This window comes from Coloeus monedula (assembly GCF_965178545.1).
Source record: "Coloeus monedula genome assembly, chromosome: 6".
Taxonomy (NCBI): Eukaryota; Metazoa; Chordata; class Aves; order Passeriformes; family Corvidae; genus Coloeus; species Coloeus monedula.
In genome coordinates, this window is record NC_138786.1 from 47,541,104 (window position 1) to 47,559,370 (window position 18,267).

An 18,267-nucleotide genomic window follows, 5' to 3' on the forward strand; every position below is an offset into this window, starting at 1 on the left:
TGAAAGTTAAATGAAGTATCAGCAAGGAGTGAGATTTGTTGTCAATCAGGAAAATGAACTGGGTAACAAACGTTCTTTGTGTGATCTGGGAAACAAACATACACTTCATTAAACTGTCTAGCTCAGGGTAGCCAATACTTAGTAAGAAAGAATGAATAGTATTTACTAAAAAATGAATTTTAAAAAGTGGAATGTGCGAGTATGAAAGTATCCTTTAGGGATAGACTGGTTCTTTGCTTCTTCTGTGATCATGAGGCACATGCATTGATCTCAGGGCCCTCTTCCCTGACCCAGCTCTTGTAGCACAGAAGAAACCATTATAGACAAGAGGTACTGAGTTTCTGCTAATATCTGTCAGCTTCAGCTCTTTTCTGCCAAGCTTTCTTTCAGCACAGTGTTTACCAGAATACTTTATATCAGGCTACAAGCACTCAAAGTAGGAAACTGCTGATGATGTATAGTGGATGGGACATCAGAAGTTGCCAAAAGCAAATGTTTTCTGTCAAATGTGTAATTTTATTCAACTACCTTATCCCAGGCATAAATTTGATGACATCTTCCCAAACTGTATTTTACTGCTCAAGGACAATTCTATAGCTCTTAAATTCCACTCTCTGTAGTCCTTACAAACTGCAAATCTAGCATGCATCCAACAAGCCATTTATTCTAAACAAAAATTTGAGGTGGGGGAGACTAATGTACCCTGATAATCCTATCACACTCATACCTAGTCTAAAAGCATTATGAAGAGTACAGAAAAAGAAGTAGAAAGTATTTCATAAAAGTAAGCTTTCTTTCCAATTCTATTTCACTTTAATGGCTCAATATTAAATACCAAAGTAAAACAAAACAAAACAAAATCCCAAACAAAACCCAGCAACAGGAAGTTTGAACATTATGAAAATGTCTTTTCCTAGTATTTGCTTTGATACAAAATTGTCAGCAAAAATAACTTTATGAAACATTTTACTCTCAATGATTTATCATTTTCTGATACTCCGAGTTAGGCTGGAACCTGTCTAAGTTATAGTAAGTGACTTGTCCATAAGCAGTATGAAGAGAACTGTCAAGTTCCATGTCCAATAAAAACATTCCAAGAAAACAGCATGTTCTATTTTATCCTATTTGAAGAATTTCTGACTGTCATTAAGGCAATTTTTTTTGGTCTTCATTCCTGTATATTCCTGTGTCTCACACATAATACAATCCACTTGCATTATCTTAAAAAGTTAATTTCATTGGGGTACAATTTTAGAAGTATAGAGGTGAAGCATAAAGATCTCTTTAGGGAATTACTTCTCCTCCCATGAAACTTACAGTGTATGTATCTAGTCTGCGTTTTATATGTTTTGAGGCAAAGACTAATAAAGACTTCCAAATCAGAGAGACACTGGTTTCAACCCTGGTAAACCTATCTTTTAAGAAGCGCCCAGCAAAACTCCACGCTCATATCTTCCCAAACATCTCTACCACAGCACTTCAGACTCCTGTCAGGAACCACCCACAAAACCAGTGCTGCAAAGTCTTCTGAAGGCCACCCCTTTCTAGCCAACCCAACCAAGTGAGTAGTGATGAGCAGTACTGAAACCAGAAGATGGATGTCAAATGCTTTCTGTGAGCACTATTTAATAGCTGTTTGCATATTAAACTTTAGGTTGAGCAATAGACTTATATTTGTGTGCAATACACAAATTACACAGCGACGGACAAAGGACTATGCATGCATTTGAAGCTATGTGTAATAGCACTGAGAAGCTTCTTGGATTAAATCAGTATTTCCAGGATAATCCCTTTGACCACAGCACTCTTCACCAGCAGTAGCAGCAATACACTAAAATGCAGTCCCTTCTTTACTCGTCCCTCCAGAAAAGCAAGTGGCTCAAAGTTCAGGATGACCTCAACAATTAAGAAGGTGTTGTTACTTACATGCTTCCAGTGACTTGAATCTCAGGAATTCAAACATGCTGCAAAAGCACCAAGACCTATCTCCATTTCAATCATGGCAAAACATCATAGTTTGGCAAGACTTAATGATATGCTCAGGATGCCACACTCTTAGGAGTAGGGAATACTATGCTGGAATGACAGCTAGTAATATTAACTTTCAAGACATTGGTAAGAACTGAAGTACTGAAAGTCTTTTGTACAAAAATGCAACTGTACAAAACTACCTCATGGACTTCACTGATTTAGCACCCATGAGTTCTAAACGGAGCTCTACCATTTGTTCATCATCCTGTTTTCTTCTGTCCTCCCTCCAAATTAGATTCACATGAGGGAAACAGGCCCAGAAACTTGATGCAACTTGCCCAAGGTGGCCCAGACAGTACTCAGTGCCCTGCAGGTCCAGATACAGTTTTTAATGCAAGTCACTTATTTTGGAATTAATATTCATGAACTGGCTTCTAATAAAAATCCCAAGTATTTGTAAATTGTGATATCTGCATCTAAAGGAAACAGGTGTTCCAATCGGTCTTTCTTTTCAAACACAAACCTACAAAACCTGATGAAACACAAGGACTTCAATAAACTGAAACTGAAAGTATAAACTGAATAAGTATAAATAAACTGAAAGCATTAAATCTATGTTCCTACATGCTCTCTCTTAGCATATCACAGTATCTTTCACGCTTTAACTCCTCATGCCAGCTGGATTGCAGTTTTCAGTAGAAACTTGTACACAGCTGGCTACTTTGAACTTTTGCCTTTAGTTACAGTCAGTAAGTATTGGGGTCTGTGAATATACTGCAAAATGTTAATAATTGAGAAACTGATTTCTGATGTTAACACTGTAACTATGATTGCATATTCCTAACCTTTAGCAGCAATGCGAACAATCAGTTTTATGAGTCTATACAGTAAAATCCACATAAACACAAAATAATCCTAATAACGGTATTTTACTCTTTTACTATGCCTTTTTGTTTCTTTGAATGAAAACTAAAGAATGGTGGAATTGGGGTAAATGGTAAGCAATGTTTTTCAGACACCACGTCAAGATTTCATATAAAAGCAAAAGCTGATTTTAGAATTCATTTGTGATTGCTGGCAGTGTTTCACACATGGGTGTGGAATTTTAAATGGTCATTTAAAACCATAAAGCTAATTAATCAATCTGTTACAAAGCAGGAATAGTTTACTCTGGATTTTCTAATACCACTGAGATAGGATTCCCTTCTGACAGACCATATTAACAGTATAAATTCCAGTAAGACTTTGAATAAGTGCTGGAGCTAACTTCAATCTAAAGATGCTTTTAGCACCCACACTCCCTAGATTAACATGGGTTTTTACACCACTCGAAAAGCAGCTTTTAATCCAAGATGTCTTCAAATTCAAAAGCCAATGCATGTAACCATTCACAGAAAATGAATCCATATTCTGTCACAATCTGCCCTGGAGGTATCCACTTGTCACTACAATGGTTAAATGTCTGTAGGACAGGCAATGGTCTTAATGGACCAGAGTTTTAAATTTTCTGAGTTGTAAAGTTGTTATAAGGTGAAATGACCTCAGGTTCTTCCTCCAGCTGACTCCTTGTTGTGTCAGTAAGTGGCATGTTCAGAGCCAGACTCTCAGACCAAAAGAGGTTTCCATTCAGGTATTAACACCTGTGGCCGAACTACAAACTATGTCCTTCATTCTCCAAATCTTGTTTTCAGAAGATGGGGCATTTTGCAGCCCTTACGCACACACTTGACACCACAGTCTGATACCAGGAACAGAATTCTCAGACTTCAAGGGATCAAATAGTATCAGCACATTTACTGCCCTGGTAATTCCCAGATTGATTTACAGACCACTGCAGCCACTGACAGAACAGAGAATGAACTGTGAAATTCCAGATGATGCTCAGCAGTGCAGTGAAACTTTCATAGCCAACCTGCCTTTTATATGAAAACTAATTTTAAATGTGATTGTTTTTCATGCAATTGTTTCTTAAAAGTAAAGTAGCAATTAATTTGCTTTAAGTTACCTAAGATTTTCCTAACATGGCACATGAGACCCAGCTGCAACTGATAGGGCAGGCTGATTTACTTCTTCAAGGTATCCATTCACACATCCCTGCCAAAATATTTCTCCTTCATAATTTAGAGGGCCTCTGAGGTTACGATAAAAAGTTCTGACCTTTCCTCCTGGCAATTCTACCCGTGTCTAGAAAGATTCGTGAACTTCTGAGCAGACCCTGCATTTAAGTTTAAGGGCACAGAGGAAGGCCTTGCTACTCATGGATATCAAGGAGGGAGCAGTGTGAATGAGGAGTCATCTTTCTGCTTTCATCTCCCTGTCACTTTTGACATCCTCACAAAAGAGCCCACTGGAAGGTGGCACGGGGTGGGGAGATATGCCAAACTCATAGGAGGCTAGAATTTCCTTCCTCAGAGCATGTAACAGTAATAGGCCAAAACTATCAAACTATGATACCTATGAAATGACAGTGCACAAGTCTTCAAATCACTCACACTGCAATGTTGGCAAACATGTGCACATGACAAAAATCAGCAGCATGTTTAGTACACGTTTAGTACTATGAATCTCCTCCCATTCTTGTCTGCAATCCTTTCCTGTTCTCCAGTTCCTCCAGGAGTTCATATTACTCTGTGTTTTCTCCATCCTTTTCCATGCACATACTACTTACGTCCCCTTCCTTCTCCCATATACCCTTTTACCCTGCACTTTGATTGTATACCAATTCCTTTTCCCTTCTTCTCTACCCCACAAATCTGGCTTCTTTAAATCTGCAACCCTTTGGAAATGGTCTCATTTTATTCTTCCCACTATGCCCAAGGGTAACCTCCTCTTCCCAATAAAATTTTTCCTTTTTCCTACTGACACATAGTGGAGATTGCTCACCCTTTTACCACGCGCCATCTCTGAAAGCTGCTTAGGAGAGGAGGATAAGGACCACTCTTCTCTTTCTAGAACAGTTTCTTGGTACATCACACTCTCCTGAGAGAAGCTTCTCAAGAGGCATTCCTCTGGCAGGGTCACAAAGCAGGCTGACAATAGCTTTCCTCAGCTGCACAGGAAATGCTTTGATGGTAATTGACTCTCTTCCCCAGGCAGAGTATCAAAGTGCAAATCAAGGCTTCCCCTGGAATTTGGAGTTGGTTGCCCAGGCTTGAACAATAGCAGTGATGCTAGACAGTCTTGGTAATGGTTTCTATTTTAACTTCCTGCCTTTATTTTTTAGAGCTGCCTGTCACTTGGCATTACTGCCATGCTTGCTGACTAGCGATATGTTTGTTTTCTTGTATTCCCTGTTTTTGTGCAGCTGTATTCCACTATGGATTCCTGTAATACCTTCACTGCAAGCTCTGTGAGGCAGGGTGATTCCTGCAGTATTTGCACAGCCCAGTACAGTGGGGGTCCAGGCCTCTTCAGTGCTCTATTAATACACAGCATCAAAACCTTAGGTCTGGTCACAGAACAGGGAGGACAGTATTGGCAGGAAATGAGACCTCTCTTTGCTCCCTGTCGCCTGCTTACTGCCTTGCATCAGTCAGAGCAAAAAAAAAAGCAAAACGGCAGGATGTGTGCAAGGAAGAAGCTGAAACAGTGCCCAAGTGAATGGAAAGTATCCAGATGGCTGTGGTAACTCACACGAAGGGAGTCAAATCCAAACAAAATGAAAACAAAACCATATGCCACGTACCCTTCACTCTCTTGCTCTCTTTCTCTCCCTGCCTTTCTCCTGGCTGTTGCTTGAGGTCTTTCTATCAGTATGGATAATAGTATGTTACTCATTTGAGTGTATGCCATGAATAACAATAACCTCTCTTTTACATTAGAGATCACAGATTAATATTATTCATGTAACAAAGAATGTAATATGAACCACAAAATTATACTCATGTAAGGGTCAAGGAAGTGCAAGGGTCTGCAAGGGAAGTTATATTTCTTTATTAAATCCTTTTTCTCTGGTATGCTGTATATACTTATAAAAGAGAATATTAATTTTACACGTCTATGTTGCTATATGCTATAGAAATATCTACTCACAACCTGCTTGTATCTCAGGGGGAGTATTCAAAAGCATCATGGCAGTGGCAGCATCAATGTCAGGATCTGGAAAAATCAACCAATAAATACATTATTTACAACTGGGCTAATCTTCTTACCCCCATTGCTAAACTATAGGTTCGACCACGTCTCCGAGTGCAAAGGTGTGAGAGTTCATTATTCAGAGGGCTTGTTGACTACACATTAAATTTACCCCCAAACTCGCATGGTATCCCATTGCCACTATTAAACAGAGCGCAGTGATCTATGCCACCGAGCACTGCTTGTGCTTGTGTATGCGTGATACCTCAGCTCTTAGCCTCACCAATTCCCTGTTTAACTCTGTAGAGAGTATTTAGATTTCATTACAAAGATTCTGTGAAAGCAGGTGCAACATCACAATTTGGAAGCAACACAGAGGGATGAGCTGACAGCTGAAGGAAAGCACAAGGAACACCTGAGCAAGTACAGAAGATGACACTTGGTCATTTCTATTTGTCAAGAAAGATTTCAGTAAAGTTTGAGAAAGTGTTGGAAGACAAACTGCTGCAATTAAGAAAAAAAAAAGAAACTAGCATTTCACCGAAGCATCAAGTTATTTGCATCCTTATCCATTGTCACTTTAATATAAGCAAAAATGATCATCTGGCTGCTGTTATTCTTAAACTGGTTTCTGAATCAATCATGAACAGTCAGCTGACAGATGGTAAGTTATAGAGACAGAACAAAATATGATCCTTTTATAACTATATTCACTTGCTTCACACACAACAGCTCGGCTGCTATGGAAATGCAGGTAGCTATGACAACAGTAAACAACCCCACAACGGCCACTGAATAAGCTGAAAAGAACATCTGCCCCAGCAAAGCGTCCCAGCTGCCCTGGGGCGCAACTTGCTAATCGTGCAGTGATGCTGTGTGACAGAGAAAGCTGCCTATGCCATGTCCAAATAAATGAAGTGTGCAATTGAAGCAGACATAAAAACGCACACCCTGGCTGACTGCTGCCTCTGTGCTGCTAAACTGAATGACTAATGAGTATGCATTTGTTGTTTGGGGTTGGGGGTTTTTTCAGCTTGTCAGTATTTATACCAAATCACATACCAAAAAAATTCATTTACTACTATTAGCTTCATGGCACTTTATTTGGGCTATTATGACAGAAAATTACATAGCACTGTTAAAAAATATCTGTATTTTTGGTCTTTATATATTTCAAATCTATTCCCAGGACTGTGATGTGGTATGAAGCCCTGTAATTTATTAACAATACAAATGACGTAGACAGGATTTCAAAATCTGCTTAAGCCAAACAGAAATTCACTTGACTGGTGAATTAAAAAAGGAACTTTTTATTAGTCTAAGTATGTACCACTTTTCTGTGAATAGCTGCAAACACTCTTCTAAAGGCTTCTACTCTATTATTTAATTCCTAAAACAGTAAACAGAGAAACAGTGTAGCAGGTGTCTAAATAAAGCTGAAGCAGAAGCAGCAGACTTACTATAAAAGGTGCCTGTATCTTCTGGACAGGTCAACATTTTCCAAAGAAAAAGCAGCGTTACCAACTTAGGTTCATCTTCAAGTCTGAAAATACCTCAAAAGCAGCCTTCCTGCTGCAGTAATCTATGCTGAAAGTGCCATTTCCAAACAGCTTAGTTCCCAAATACGTGCCATGTTGCAAGACTGGATCCACACACCACACAGCAAGTGCGTGCTGTCAAACTAAAGAAGAATAATCTATCTAATGTTTAAAAGCAAGAGAAAAGAGCAAAGAAGCCTGAGAAATAAAGACAAATCAAACTAAAAATCTTCCCTCTTTTCTATACCATAAAATCAGGAGATTGTTAGAAGTTGAATCTAGTGTATCATAATTCATACAGCCAACTTCAGTATTTATTGGCTGTTCTTAAATTTTCTTTTGTTTTCATTCAAATATGGTCGCCTTCGCTGGATGACATTGCAGTATAATGCTAATTTTTCTGCTGAAAGAATAAAAGAACACAACTAGGAAAAGCATATTTCCCGATGACTTCAGGTTTTGTTAGTGTAACAAACTCTGTGATTTGAGATAAAATTGATGCAACCAGTTTCTGTTGAAAGGTGCATTTTCTTAGCCTTTGGACCACTAACGGTAACACCGTGTTTCTGCAATGACGTAGGATATGAACACGAGCTGCTCACAACACAGGACTGCATCTGCAGCAGCTGTCTCCCGAAGCGTGGCCATGTCTACAGCCCATCCACGCCTGCTGTGGTGCCTAGCTCTGTTTCTATTGGTATATTCTTGAAGAAACCAGACAGCTATTCCATAATACCCTGGCAGAGGTTAAGAGAGCTTAGAGGCTTGCACGAAGGGTTGTGTCAGCAGGATCCAGGAAAATGTGCTTTGGGTTTTCCTACTGTAAGGAAAAAAGAAAAAGGAGGGGCTGGTGCACATGTGAGACAAGGGCCAAGGGGCAGCTGTCTGAGCCCACACAAAGAGGTGCAGAAGGCAACAACTGAGGGCAGATTGAAAAGCTGGCACGTTCCTTTGCAGCATTTGCCTTCACAATTTGGAGGCGTTCTCCTGAGCAGATTGTCAAGAAGAGCGAAGAAGTAGCCATGAGGAGCAGCACCAAAGGCAGCGACTGAAGGGCCCTTTGCTGGCACTGGCACTTCTGGCTCTGGCTGACGGTTCCCACCAGTGCCCCCATGCTGACCCTGGCCCTTTCCCCACAGCTGCCATCCTTCTGAAGTCTCTTCCATGTGGATTCTCTCATTTGTAGCAGTAAGGGCTGACCTTGTTTACTGCTGCATCCCCACCAGCTGGTAACTGGATCCTGTCCCTTCTACCTGGCCTGTGTTTATGAAGCTGTGGATTTCAGAACTGAGATCTCTGCCCTACCTGAAGTCTGTGATCAGCACAAAGGTTCCTGAAGTTATTAACAGTGGGTGGTTAGTGAAATATGATTGCAGGAACATCTTTCCCTAGGAAACCAGGTTAAAAATAACTACATACAAAGTTTTGGAACATAGAAAATTAAGTATTTAAATGAATGCATTCTGGTTCATTTTTTTGCTAATTGAAGTAAATGGCAAACTGACTGCATACATCAACTGTTAATTTTTTGCCAGTGGAAAGCAGAGGATGTCCAGCCTTCCCTGTGAATGAGGGAAGGAAGGAACAATGAAGAAAAGTAAGGATTGTGGGTGTTGTACAAAGAAGTATGTCAAAGTCTCAAACAGGCAACACTGGAGAGTGACAAGAAAATAATGACAGAAATTGCTAGCAGCCCCAGTTCTTCCTGATGAACAACTGCTGTACAGCTACACACTCTGCTACAATCTGAAGTTTCAGTACTTGGTCCCTCATGCACCAAGGGTCCATCACAAGGTACCAGAAAGGACCTGGAAGAGAAACCTTAAGCACTTACAAGAACTTGTAAGGCATGAAAGCCATCAAGGGGCTGGAATTCTACTACAGCTGCAGTACCTCCCCTCGCAGTGTGAGCCTACTGGTGTTTTTGCCAGCATTGCTTTCAAACACAAAACTTCTTTTCATGAAGATAAAATCAATGATTATATAAGATAATACCAACTGCTATGAGGTATGAACCTCATAGCAGTTCTGTTTGCTGCATTTTAGATTCATGCCCCTTGTCAGCAGTGTTCAACAGTGAACACCAAATCTGCAAACAGCACCTAGTTCTTTCACTGAAAAATTAACCTACAGTTTATCACTCTGTGGAATTATATACTTGCATATTGTCAAGATGTACTTTGAGCCAAATTTCGCTTTGCATGTTACCTGTATAGATCAGAATCTGTCTTGCACAGACATGTGAAGTGGAGAAATGGCAGGCATGAAATATTTAGCATGAGATTACATACAAGCAATGCAGATGATAGCCCTCAGGTAGCAGACTCATTATTCCAGAATTCACAAAAAATAATTAAAATCAAACATGTACCTGAGAAAGCCAGATGTGACAGCTGTTGTTTTATATGTTGTGATCTCCGATCCAAGTTCATTTCACAGAGAGAGAAAGTGATTTATAGTAATTCATATTATTTTGATATTATTTCAAACTTTGATCTGGTTTCATCAAACCCTTCAAATCCATCCCATTCCAATTAAATAAAAATTAGGATAACATAGTGCCCTCTTGGTTTCACTAGAGGATATTTATCTTTACAGCTATACTGTAAGGTTTTAAAGAAAATAGCAGCTTAAAGCAGTTCAAACCAACCACGGCCTGAATTTTCCAGCACAGATGCCTAGAGAGAGGCACTTAAGATGTATATTTAGGTATTAAAAAAACGTTACTGCCAACTGAAGTAAAAATGTAGTTAGTAAATAAACTGCACCATCTGTACACTACAACCATAGCCATGTTATCTCATCAGGAAGGAATTTATAAGATCTTCTTTTAATTTAAAGTTACTACATCTAGAATAGAACTATTTTTGCAAAGTATTTCACTTTACCATTCAGTATGCTAGTTTTTGGCCCATTCTACTCCTGCCTCAGCATCCTCCACTGCTTTTTCCCATTTGTATGTCCCTACTGTAGATGGAATGCCTAAAACCTAGTGCCACTGTACTCAAAAGGCAGAAGTTCAGATTATTTCTTGCCTACAAGATCAGTCTTTTAACCCACTCCCTGCTTCACTTTCTAGCATAGCCCATTCCTACACTTTTAAAAGTGATTTTATTCTTTGATATTTTCAATTTTCATCAGCAGAAAAATGATGCAAAAGCAACACTGTCTTCCATCTTTTACCTTCAGGCTTATTAAACTGCAACAGAGAAAATAGCAGCTTGCCCCTGTTTAACTTATCTGTTCACAGAAGTGCCTTTTCTCTTCCCACATCATGATGGTTAACCTTGGTATGAGTCAGGTCAAAAACATAGAGAATAATGAACAGAGTAGAGGCTTTTTTTCCCATTTGCTTTTTTCTTTTCTTTTTTTTTTCTTTTCTATTTTTAATTTATTTTGCCTAATGATGGAATAGGAATACAGCTGTTAAAATAAAGTTGCAATGTGTAGGACAGAAAGAAATACCTGAAGAGAATTGTAAGTACTGTAACTCTGTCAAACTCCTTGGTGTGGGATGCCACTGAGTCCACTTCTGAAGTATTTAAATAAGGCTGAGAAGTTCTCTTAAAATAAACAGAATACTTGTGGAAGTGTACAGTAAACCAGTAGGATTCAGAACCAAGATCTTAGGAAGAAACAAGAAATTATATTCATATCTCAACAACAGTGCATGAAAGACCACACATGAGAATTCTGGAAGTTATACAATAGAGGCCAGGAGGAAGCAATTTCATTAGCAATGCAAAGTCACAGTGGAGCATCTCCCACTCCTTTAAACGGATCTAGTATGCAGCATAGAAGAAGAAGAAAGGCACAGGTCTAAATGAACTAACAGTTTTTCCTATTTAAGTTCATTTCCGGCACTGCCAAGTAAGCTATGGCACAAGTACCCTGACAGATCTAATTTTAAAAAATACAGAATATTTGTAACAGAAACCTCCTTCCTGCTCCTCTATTTTGTTACATTTGTATTGTCATGAAGCATCACATACGATTTCCATTCTCTAACAATACCATTTTATCAGAAATTAAAAACTGTAAACCAAACAGTTACAATATTTTCTTGTTAAAAATACTAGCTTTAATAAAAAGAATGATAGTAGAAAGAGTTACAGAAGGTCTTATACATGCACAAACTCAAAGAGGTTCATCTACCATTTAGAAAGCTGTAGGAAACCAAAGCACCCTAACTTTCCATCTCAGGAGTAAAGATTAAGATCATTCACCTCTTTAAAGACAGACTCACAACACTGATAGTCATTCTACCAGTGCAAAATAAAAATATTTTAAGAGACACCTGACTAAAGAGAGATGAGATATACATCTTACACATAAAGATGACATATTAAAGCACATGCTCTGCTTAAAAACAGGGTGGAGATTTTTGCTTTGGTTTTGTTCCTGTATTTTAAAATTATTTTTTCATTTTGATGCACATTACTGGCAAGCTTAACTTTCAGTGCAGACGGATGTGAATATAAAATTTACCAATCACAAACGCAACAGTAAAGTTTTTTGACGTCATCCAGCCTGTGCAGCTTGGAGTACTGAACAGAAAACATCAGCTAGAGAAAACACTAGCCAGTGAACTAGCACAGAAGAGAGAAACAATTTGCTGTTCCATCATGTACTTACCTAATTTGTGATCAGGAATTTCAACCATCTTCTGAACTGACTGCTGCAGCCTCAGCTTCTACAGTGGAAGATGTGATTATGAGGGCTGTAACTCGTTGCAACCTTACAGGTTGCAAACATACTTTTTTTGACTGAAGAATACACATACACATAAACACACATGCTCTTTGTACCCAGTTATGCAGATGTGTGTTATCTCTGGGACATCAAGGTCATCATTGCTCAAGCTTTCATAATGTCCCTGCTGCTAACAATAGGTTTTTTTTCCAGCAAAGTGGGAGGATGGCTGGCAGGAGGAAGTCCTCTATAAAATTCTGATCAGGAGGAAGTCCCTTACAAAACTCTGACCATTTAAGACCAAAGAAATCATACTCCATATTGTCCCATATCAGTGTTTTTCTAAGCTCATTTCCTTCTCACTGCTATTTCAAAACACATTTGTGTCCACCAGGCCTTGAGAACCAAGTACCGCTTTCAGTCCAGCAAGTGCAGGACATGCCAGGTGGAAAAGACCCAATGCATTTCCCTTAGTCTGAGTGACCCTTGAGGAAGTGTCTCCAGTCCTCCTGCCTCAGCCACTACAGTTCTGAAGGAAAAGCTGGCTTCTGGATACTTTCATTACAAGGTGAGTCTTCAGCAGGGCTTCACCCAAATATCCCAACTGTTGGAACAACCACGGCACAATCCACACCAAGAACACAGCAAGGGAAGGCCTGGGGAGGTGAACATAAATTCCCCAGTAGTTTTAGGATCCAGAAAGCAAAGGGGGAAATATCAGATAAACATGTAAACAATAGTGAAGAGGGTATTTCAGGGATTTGAAGAAAAAAAAATTGCCGCTAATGATGAGAAAAGGGTCAGGCATGTGACACTGCCAGTGAAAGCACTGTATATAGTGTAAGAGCCAAATGCAGTCTAAAACCAAAATAAGAGCAGAAAAGGTGAGCAAAAAATCCAGCAGCTAAAATAGCTGTGTGCTAATAACACAGGCAGACTGCCATAATGGAAGAGGAACTCGAAGCACTAGTGCTATTACAGGAAAATTCACAAACAGGGTGGAACAGCAATTATTAGTGAAACAGGTGTCAAAAGGTCTGTGCTTTTCAAAGAAAAGAAATACAGGTTTTATATGGTAGGATACTGTTATGCAATTAAGAAAAAGTATACTTTGGAAACAGAATAAAAAAGAAAATGTTTGGAAATGCTGTGGACAGATGGTCAAAGAAGATATGCTAAGACAGACTCTGGGTCTGCTCTTGACTTCTTACACCAGATATAGACCTGGACAGAGCTCTGCATCATTCAAGAAACGGGAATTACTCAACAAGGGAGACCAACTTCACAGTACAGATTGGAGAACAGATGCTATTAACTATGGTAAGACCAGTTATTCCTGGATGTGACAGCTGACAAGTTTCTTTATCCATGTTGCTGAATGAACTAGAATAGATTATATTCTGCTCTTTATCTTAAATAATGAGGATGACTTTGGAACAGGGGACCATGAAGCGATTCAGTTTAGATTAAGTGGGAAGGATAACAGCAAGCCTAATTTTGTTTAAGATCTATTATTTTGAAAGAGCAAGTTCTGATGAATTAAATTCTTCCTGTGGAACCTCTGGAAAACAGACTGGACCGAGAACTCTAGACCTCAGCCTGGGGAAAGCTGCAGTTTCTGCAAGTCACTGCGCCAACACCTAGATCAAACCTGTATCTGGAGAAAAGCAGAGAAGATGCAGTCTTTGAAAATAAGATCAAAAACCGGAAAGAAACAAGCTGGACAACGGAACCAACATGGAAACTGACTTTAGGGAAGAAAGCAGAGAGCCTGGCTTGCTCAGTTAAGCAAAACAAAGGCAGAGAGGAAGTCAGACTATCAATATGAGGTAATCATGGGATACAAGGGTAAAAAAAGCAAGGTAGAAGAACTATTAAGTCAACACCGGCTGAAGACAAAACTAGCAACTAGAACACTTCTAGAAAACTCTTCTAACAGGAGCTGAAACAAAGCAAAAGTCTGCATGTGAATTTTCAGAAGTAGTTACAGCGTGTTGCGGCTCACAATGTGACCCAGGGGAAGGGACTCTTCAGAAGCTGCCTTCCAAACTGCTCCTCTAGGGCAGGTAAGCTCTCTGCAAAACTCTATGACAGAGAGGGAAAGAGTACAAAACACAGCCATGAAGAAACTATGCCAGTGAAAGCCTATTTGCACAAAGGCTTATCTACATAAACCTGCAGAAGCACCAGGATGATGTCTGACGTTGCAGGAGTGGACCTTGCACCACTTCATGTCAAAGCTGACTTGCAATAAGCTTAGGGGCTGTGCTATGGACACACAGAATCCATGCCTATCAGTTTCCAGCATGCTCTGTGCCCTGAGCTGCTCAACTCAGGCAGGATGCCTGAAGATCAGTGGCTGTCTGCAGTTGGAGGGGACAATTGCTGAGCTGGAGCCTCATACCAATGCGGAATGGTGATGTGAGCCCACAGCTGTCATATGGTACCAGCCTGAGCCCAGGCAGCAGCCTTAAGCATTTAAAGCAGACTCCCAGTGCAATGAAGACGAGTTGGCCAGGAGCTACTCCAGTAGCACTGGAACCATGGCACTTATGAAGAAAAGTCAGTGGGCCAGCTCTGTGAGACCTGGTTTGCAAGTGATGTCACCTCTCCTACTATGGCACTCCATGCCTACTCCATTCCTGTTCAAACTCTCACCTTTCCTCTTCTGCTTTCCTCTGCAAGACAGTGGAGCGGATCCAGGCAGGAAGGTGCAGAGAGGTGCCAGCAGGCAGAGCCTTGTACATGGGCGACTGAGAGAACCAGAGAGAAAGGACGCTAGCCCACAGCTTAGGGAGGTCTATGCACAGGGACTTCTCTGTGAACCTAGGAAAGGCTGGGAAAATTGGCTGCAAGCCCAACAGCTCCCATTTTGACGTATGCTGGACAATCCTGGGTTTCAAGGTGTGGATGAAGGCAGGACAGCTAGAACTGTCACCAGAAGTATGTTAAAAAAAGCCAGGATAAGCATGACAAACTAGCAGGTAGACAGGAAGGCAGAGTCTGCTGGGGCTCTACTCCGTGCCATACAGTCAGCCCAGGCATGTCCTCCAATTCTAGATTAGGTGATTTTTTTCCCCAGGAGGACAAATGAAGTGGATTTATCCCCAGTGGATAAATGAAGGTGTGTTAGTGCTAATTCTCAAGTAAAGTCACACCTGAGAGAAGAGATTACTTTCTGTTGGTAGTTATGTACCAGTCAAGCATGCATATTACACAAGAAGAAAAATCAAAGTCTGTACCATTTACTTCCCTTCTCCCTAAGACTGAGAACAAACAGTCATTAGTATAATCCATCAATCAATTGATCAATCAACAAATCAAATTACTAGTTTTGAAAACCCATTATTAAAAACATTGGAAAACCCTGCTGGGGCAACTCTGTCTCCCTTGCCAATCTTTTGCAACTGTATCCCTACCAAACACCAACAGGACTAGACACAAACTTACCCACACAGAAGCCTACTAAGGTCTACTTTCCGTCAGAGCACTAGACAGTCATCATTTTGCATTACGGCGAGCCAGCCCCAGACAGTACATGGAGAGATCCTAAGGACTTCTGACGTGGATGATGACTGAGCACTCTCCACAGGGAGTGCTGTTCAACATGGCTGGAACAAGATGCTCTTCTGCTTCTCTGAGGGCAATCAATGGAGGAAGACAGCAACACCGCCACCATCTGCAAAACTGGTTCCACTCTTCCTGCAATACTCCTTTTAAACCTCTTTCATTTTCAAATAAAGGAAATGACAGAAGAGCAGAAATCTAGTATTTAGGGCCTTCTGACTTTTTTTTCCAGAGAGCTTCCCAAGCAGGCTGAGGGATGAGACTCAGGCCAATGGTAAGGCAGTGCAGGAAATATTCAATGCCATTTTTGAAGGATTGTTATCATGAAATATGAAAACAAAAATAGGCTTTGAAGATCCTGACAGTCTAACTGCTGATGTCTACAAGAGAATCCATGAAGTAGCAGAATTACTTTCAAATTACAACAGTCAGTATTGTGAAACCACATTAGCTTGTTTTAGCGAAAGCTTCTGATCAAAGCAACAGGGTGAGCACAGGCTGAACACTGAAGAGACTTCACAGAGAAATGAGCCAGCCTTAGGCTGGGGCTTTAACTTAGCTTAAACAGCATACATAAGAATAGGAATTATTTAAAAGAACTGCAACACCATTTGTTTAGACTAAACATTGCTTCCTAATTATCAAAGTTTTTTTGTTTCTTACTTCCATACTTAATGGAAGAGATTTTATAGAAGATATGCTGCAAACCTGAAAAAACCTATCAAAATTGTTTTCACCTACATTTTTCTTGAATTCAGTTGCATATGCATGTCAGATATTCCACTAAGCACTTTGGTAATGTTAATTTAGCACCATCTATACTATATACTAGCAAACATATAAATTCAATATTGTCATCACTGGCATTTTTACTTAAGCATTTCAAAAGCAGAGGAAATATGAAATGTTATGAACTCAAATGTGGCAAGAGTAATTGATTTGAGAGTCTAAAGAGAAAGCACTAAGACAAGACTTTGCTGCTAAGTCACATTTACAGTCCCCCTTGGATGCTTCTAACTTGGTAAACTATCATGGGCTGTCTGGGAAAACGAATCTTAATAATGTTGGGTAATCAGATTGATTACTACAATGCTCCTTTCTAGCCAAAATGGTTGAAATAACTTTTTACTATTATCTATTACATTTTGATTAATTTAATTAAAATGAAGGAGACACACAGGATTCCACTTCTGCTAACCTCTGATTTGCTATGAATGATTGTGTTCACACTCCTTGAATTCTGAATGGCCACTAGCTGACAGGTAATGTTACCAAAGTAGTAAGAAATGGGCAGAACACAAGCAGAATTCTTTTGCAGACTCAGCTCATCAGCTGAAAGATGTAAAGAGTATTTATTGCAAAAAATGGAGTGAGTAAACTAGGAGGCTCTCATCCCCTTCTCTTTATGCTGAACAAGGACCCAACTGATCATGTGTACAAGCCATGCCTAAAATGAGTTGTGGGACATTAAGAAAAAATTTAAAAACTAAATAAATGAAGCTTTATCCAGAAAGTAGTGAGAGCTGTCTCTGTAATCCAGGAAAACACTTATATGTATATTTACGCCAGAGAATGAGTAGCATCTGTGGAAGAGGATCAGAGTACCAGCATCCTGCAGGGCTCAGCCCCCAGCTAGAACAGCTGGGCAGCTTAGCTATAGCTCAGGACAGTTTCCTAACGGATGAGTGCTTTCATCAACAAGAATCATAAGCATGTTCTGCACAATTCTCATGGGCATGCAATAAGGCCAGAGAAGAAAACACCTTTCAACGGTGCTAGATCTCATTTCCTTGCAGCCCACCAAACACAGCTCCTGATAGCAAGCAGCCATGTCTCTGGTGGGAAGGAGCAGTCCTTGCTCCAAGTGGGTGGCAAGGCAAAAGTTGCCATGAAGAAACAGGGAGCTTGCTTGTATTAAGTATTTAGTCATCTTGTCAACTTTGTGTTTATAACCAAATAGAGAAGAAGCTCCCCATTTCCTTTTGTACTCCAGAATTCCAACAAACTCTAGTGAGAGATGGTTTACTGATTTTAAGCAGCAGTTTCTGCAATCTTGTCAGTGCAGCAAAAAGGCACCTCTCTGGCCTTTCAGGGAGTTCTACTTCATATACATACAGCACACAGTTCATACTACCTCTGCCAGTGCAAAATCAACTTACTACCATGATCTGTGCATCAGATCTGAGTGTCTGTTGAGAGCAAAACATGGGCTGTCTGGGAAAACGAATCTTAATAATGTTGGGTAATCAGATTGATTACTACAAAACAAACCAGAGAGAACACATTTGCCTTGTCCCCTTCCCATCTCTGTGTACTCATCTTCAATGACTGCCTGCCCTCTCCTGGGAGTGCCACATGGACCCACCAACCCACTAGCCCTCTGTACAGAGGCCCTCCCAATGCACCTCTCCTCCAGAAGGTGAAA

At 40.1% G+C, this 18,267-nt stretch overlaps 1 protein-coding gene across 9 annotated transcripts in view; it reads right to left on the reverse strand.

Moving 5' to 3' along the window:
* Nucleotides 1-18,267, reverse strand: part of FOXN3 (forkhead box N3) — a 212,251-nt gene that overhangs the window by 22,609 nt on the left and 171,375 nt on the right. For 5 of the 9 annotated variants that reach the window (XM_082284248.1, XM_082284250.1, XM_082284245.1 and 2 more), the window contains one exon: nt 6,004-6,069. The exons of 2 other annotated variants lie outside the window; for them this stretch is intronic. In XM_082284248.1, coding sequence (XP_082140374.1) covers nt 6,004-6,069 — 66 coding nt within the window. The remainder of the gene's footprint in view (nt 1-6,003; nt 6,070-18,267) is intronic. 2 more of the 9 variants (XM_082284251.1, XM_082284249.1) reach the window with 1 other exon arrangement.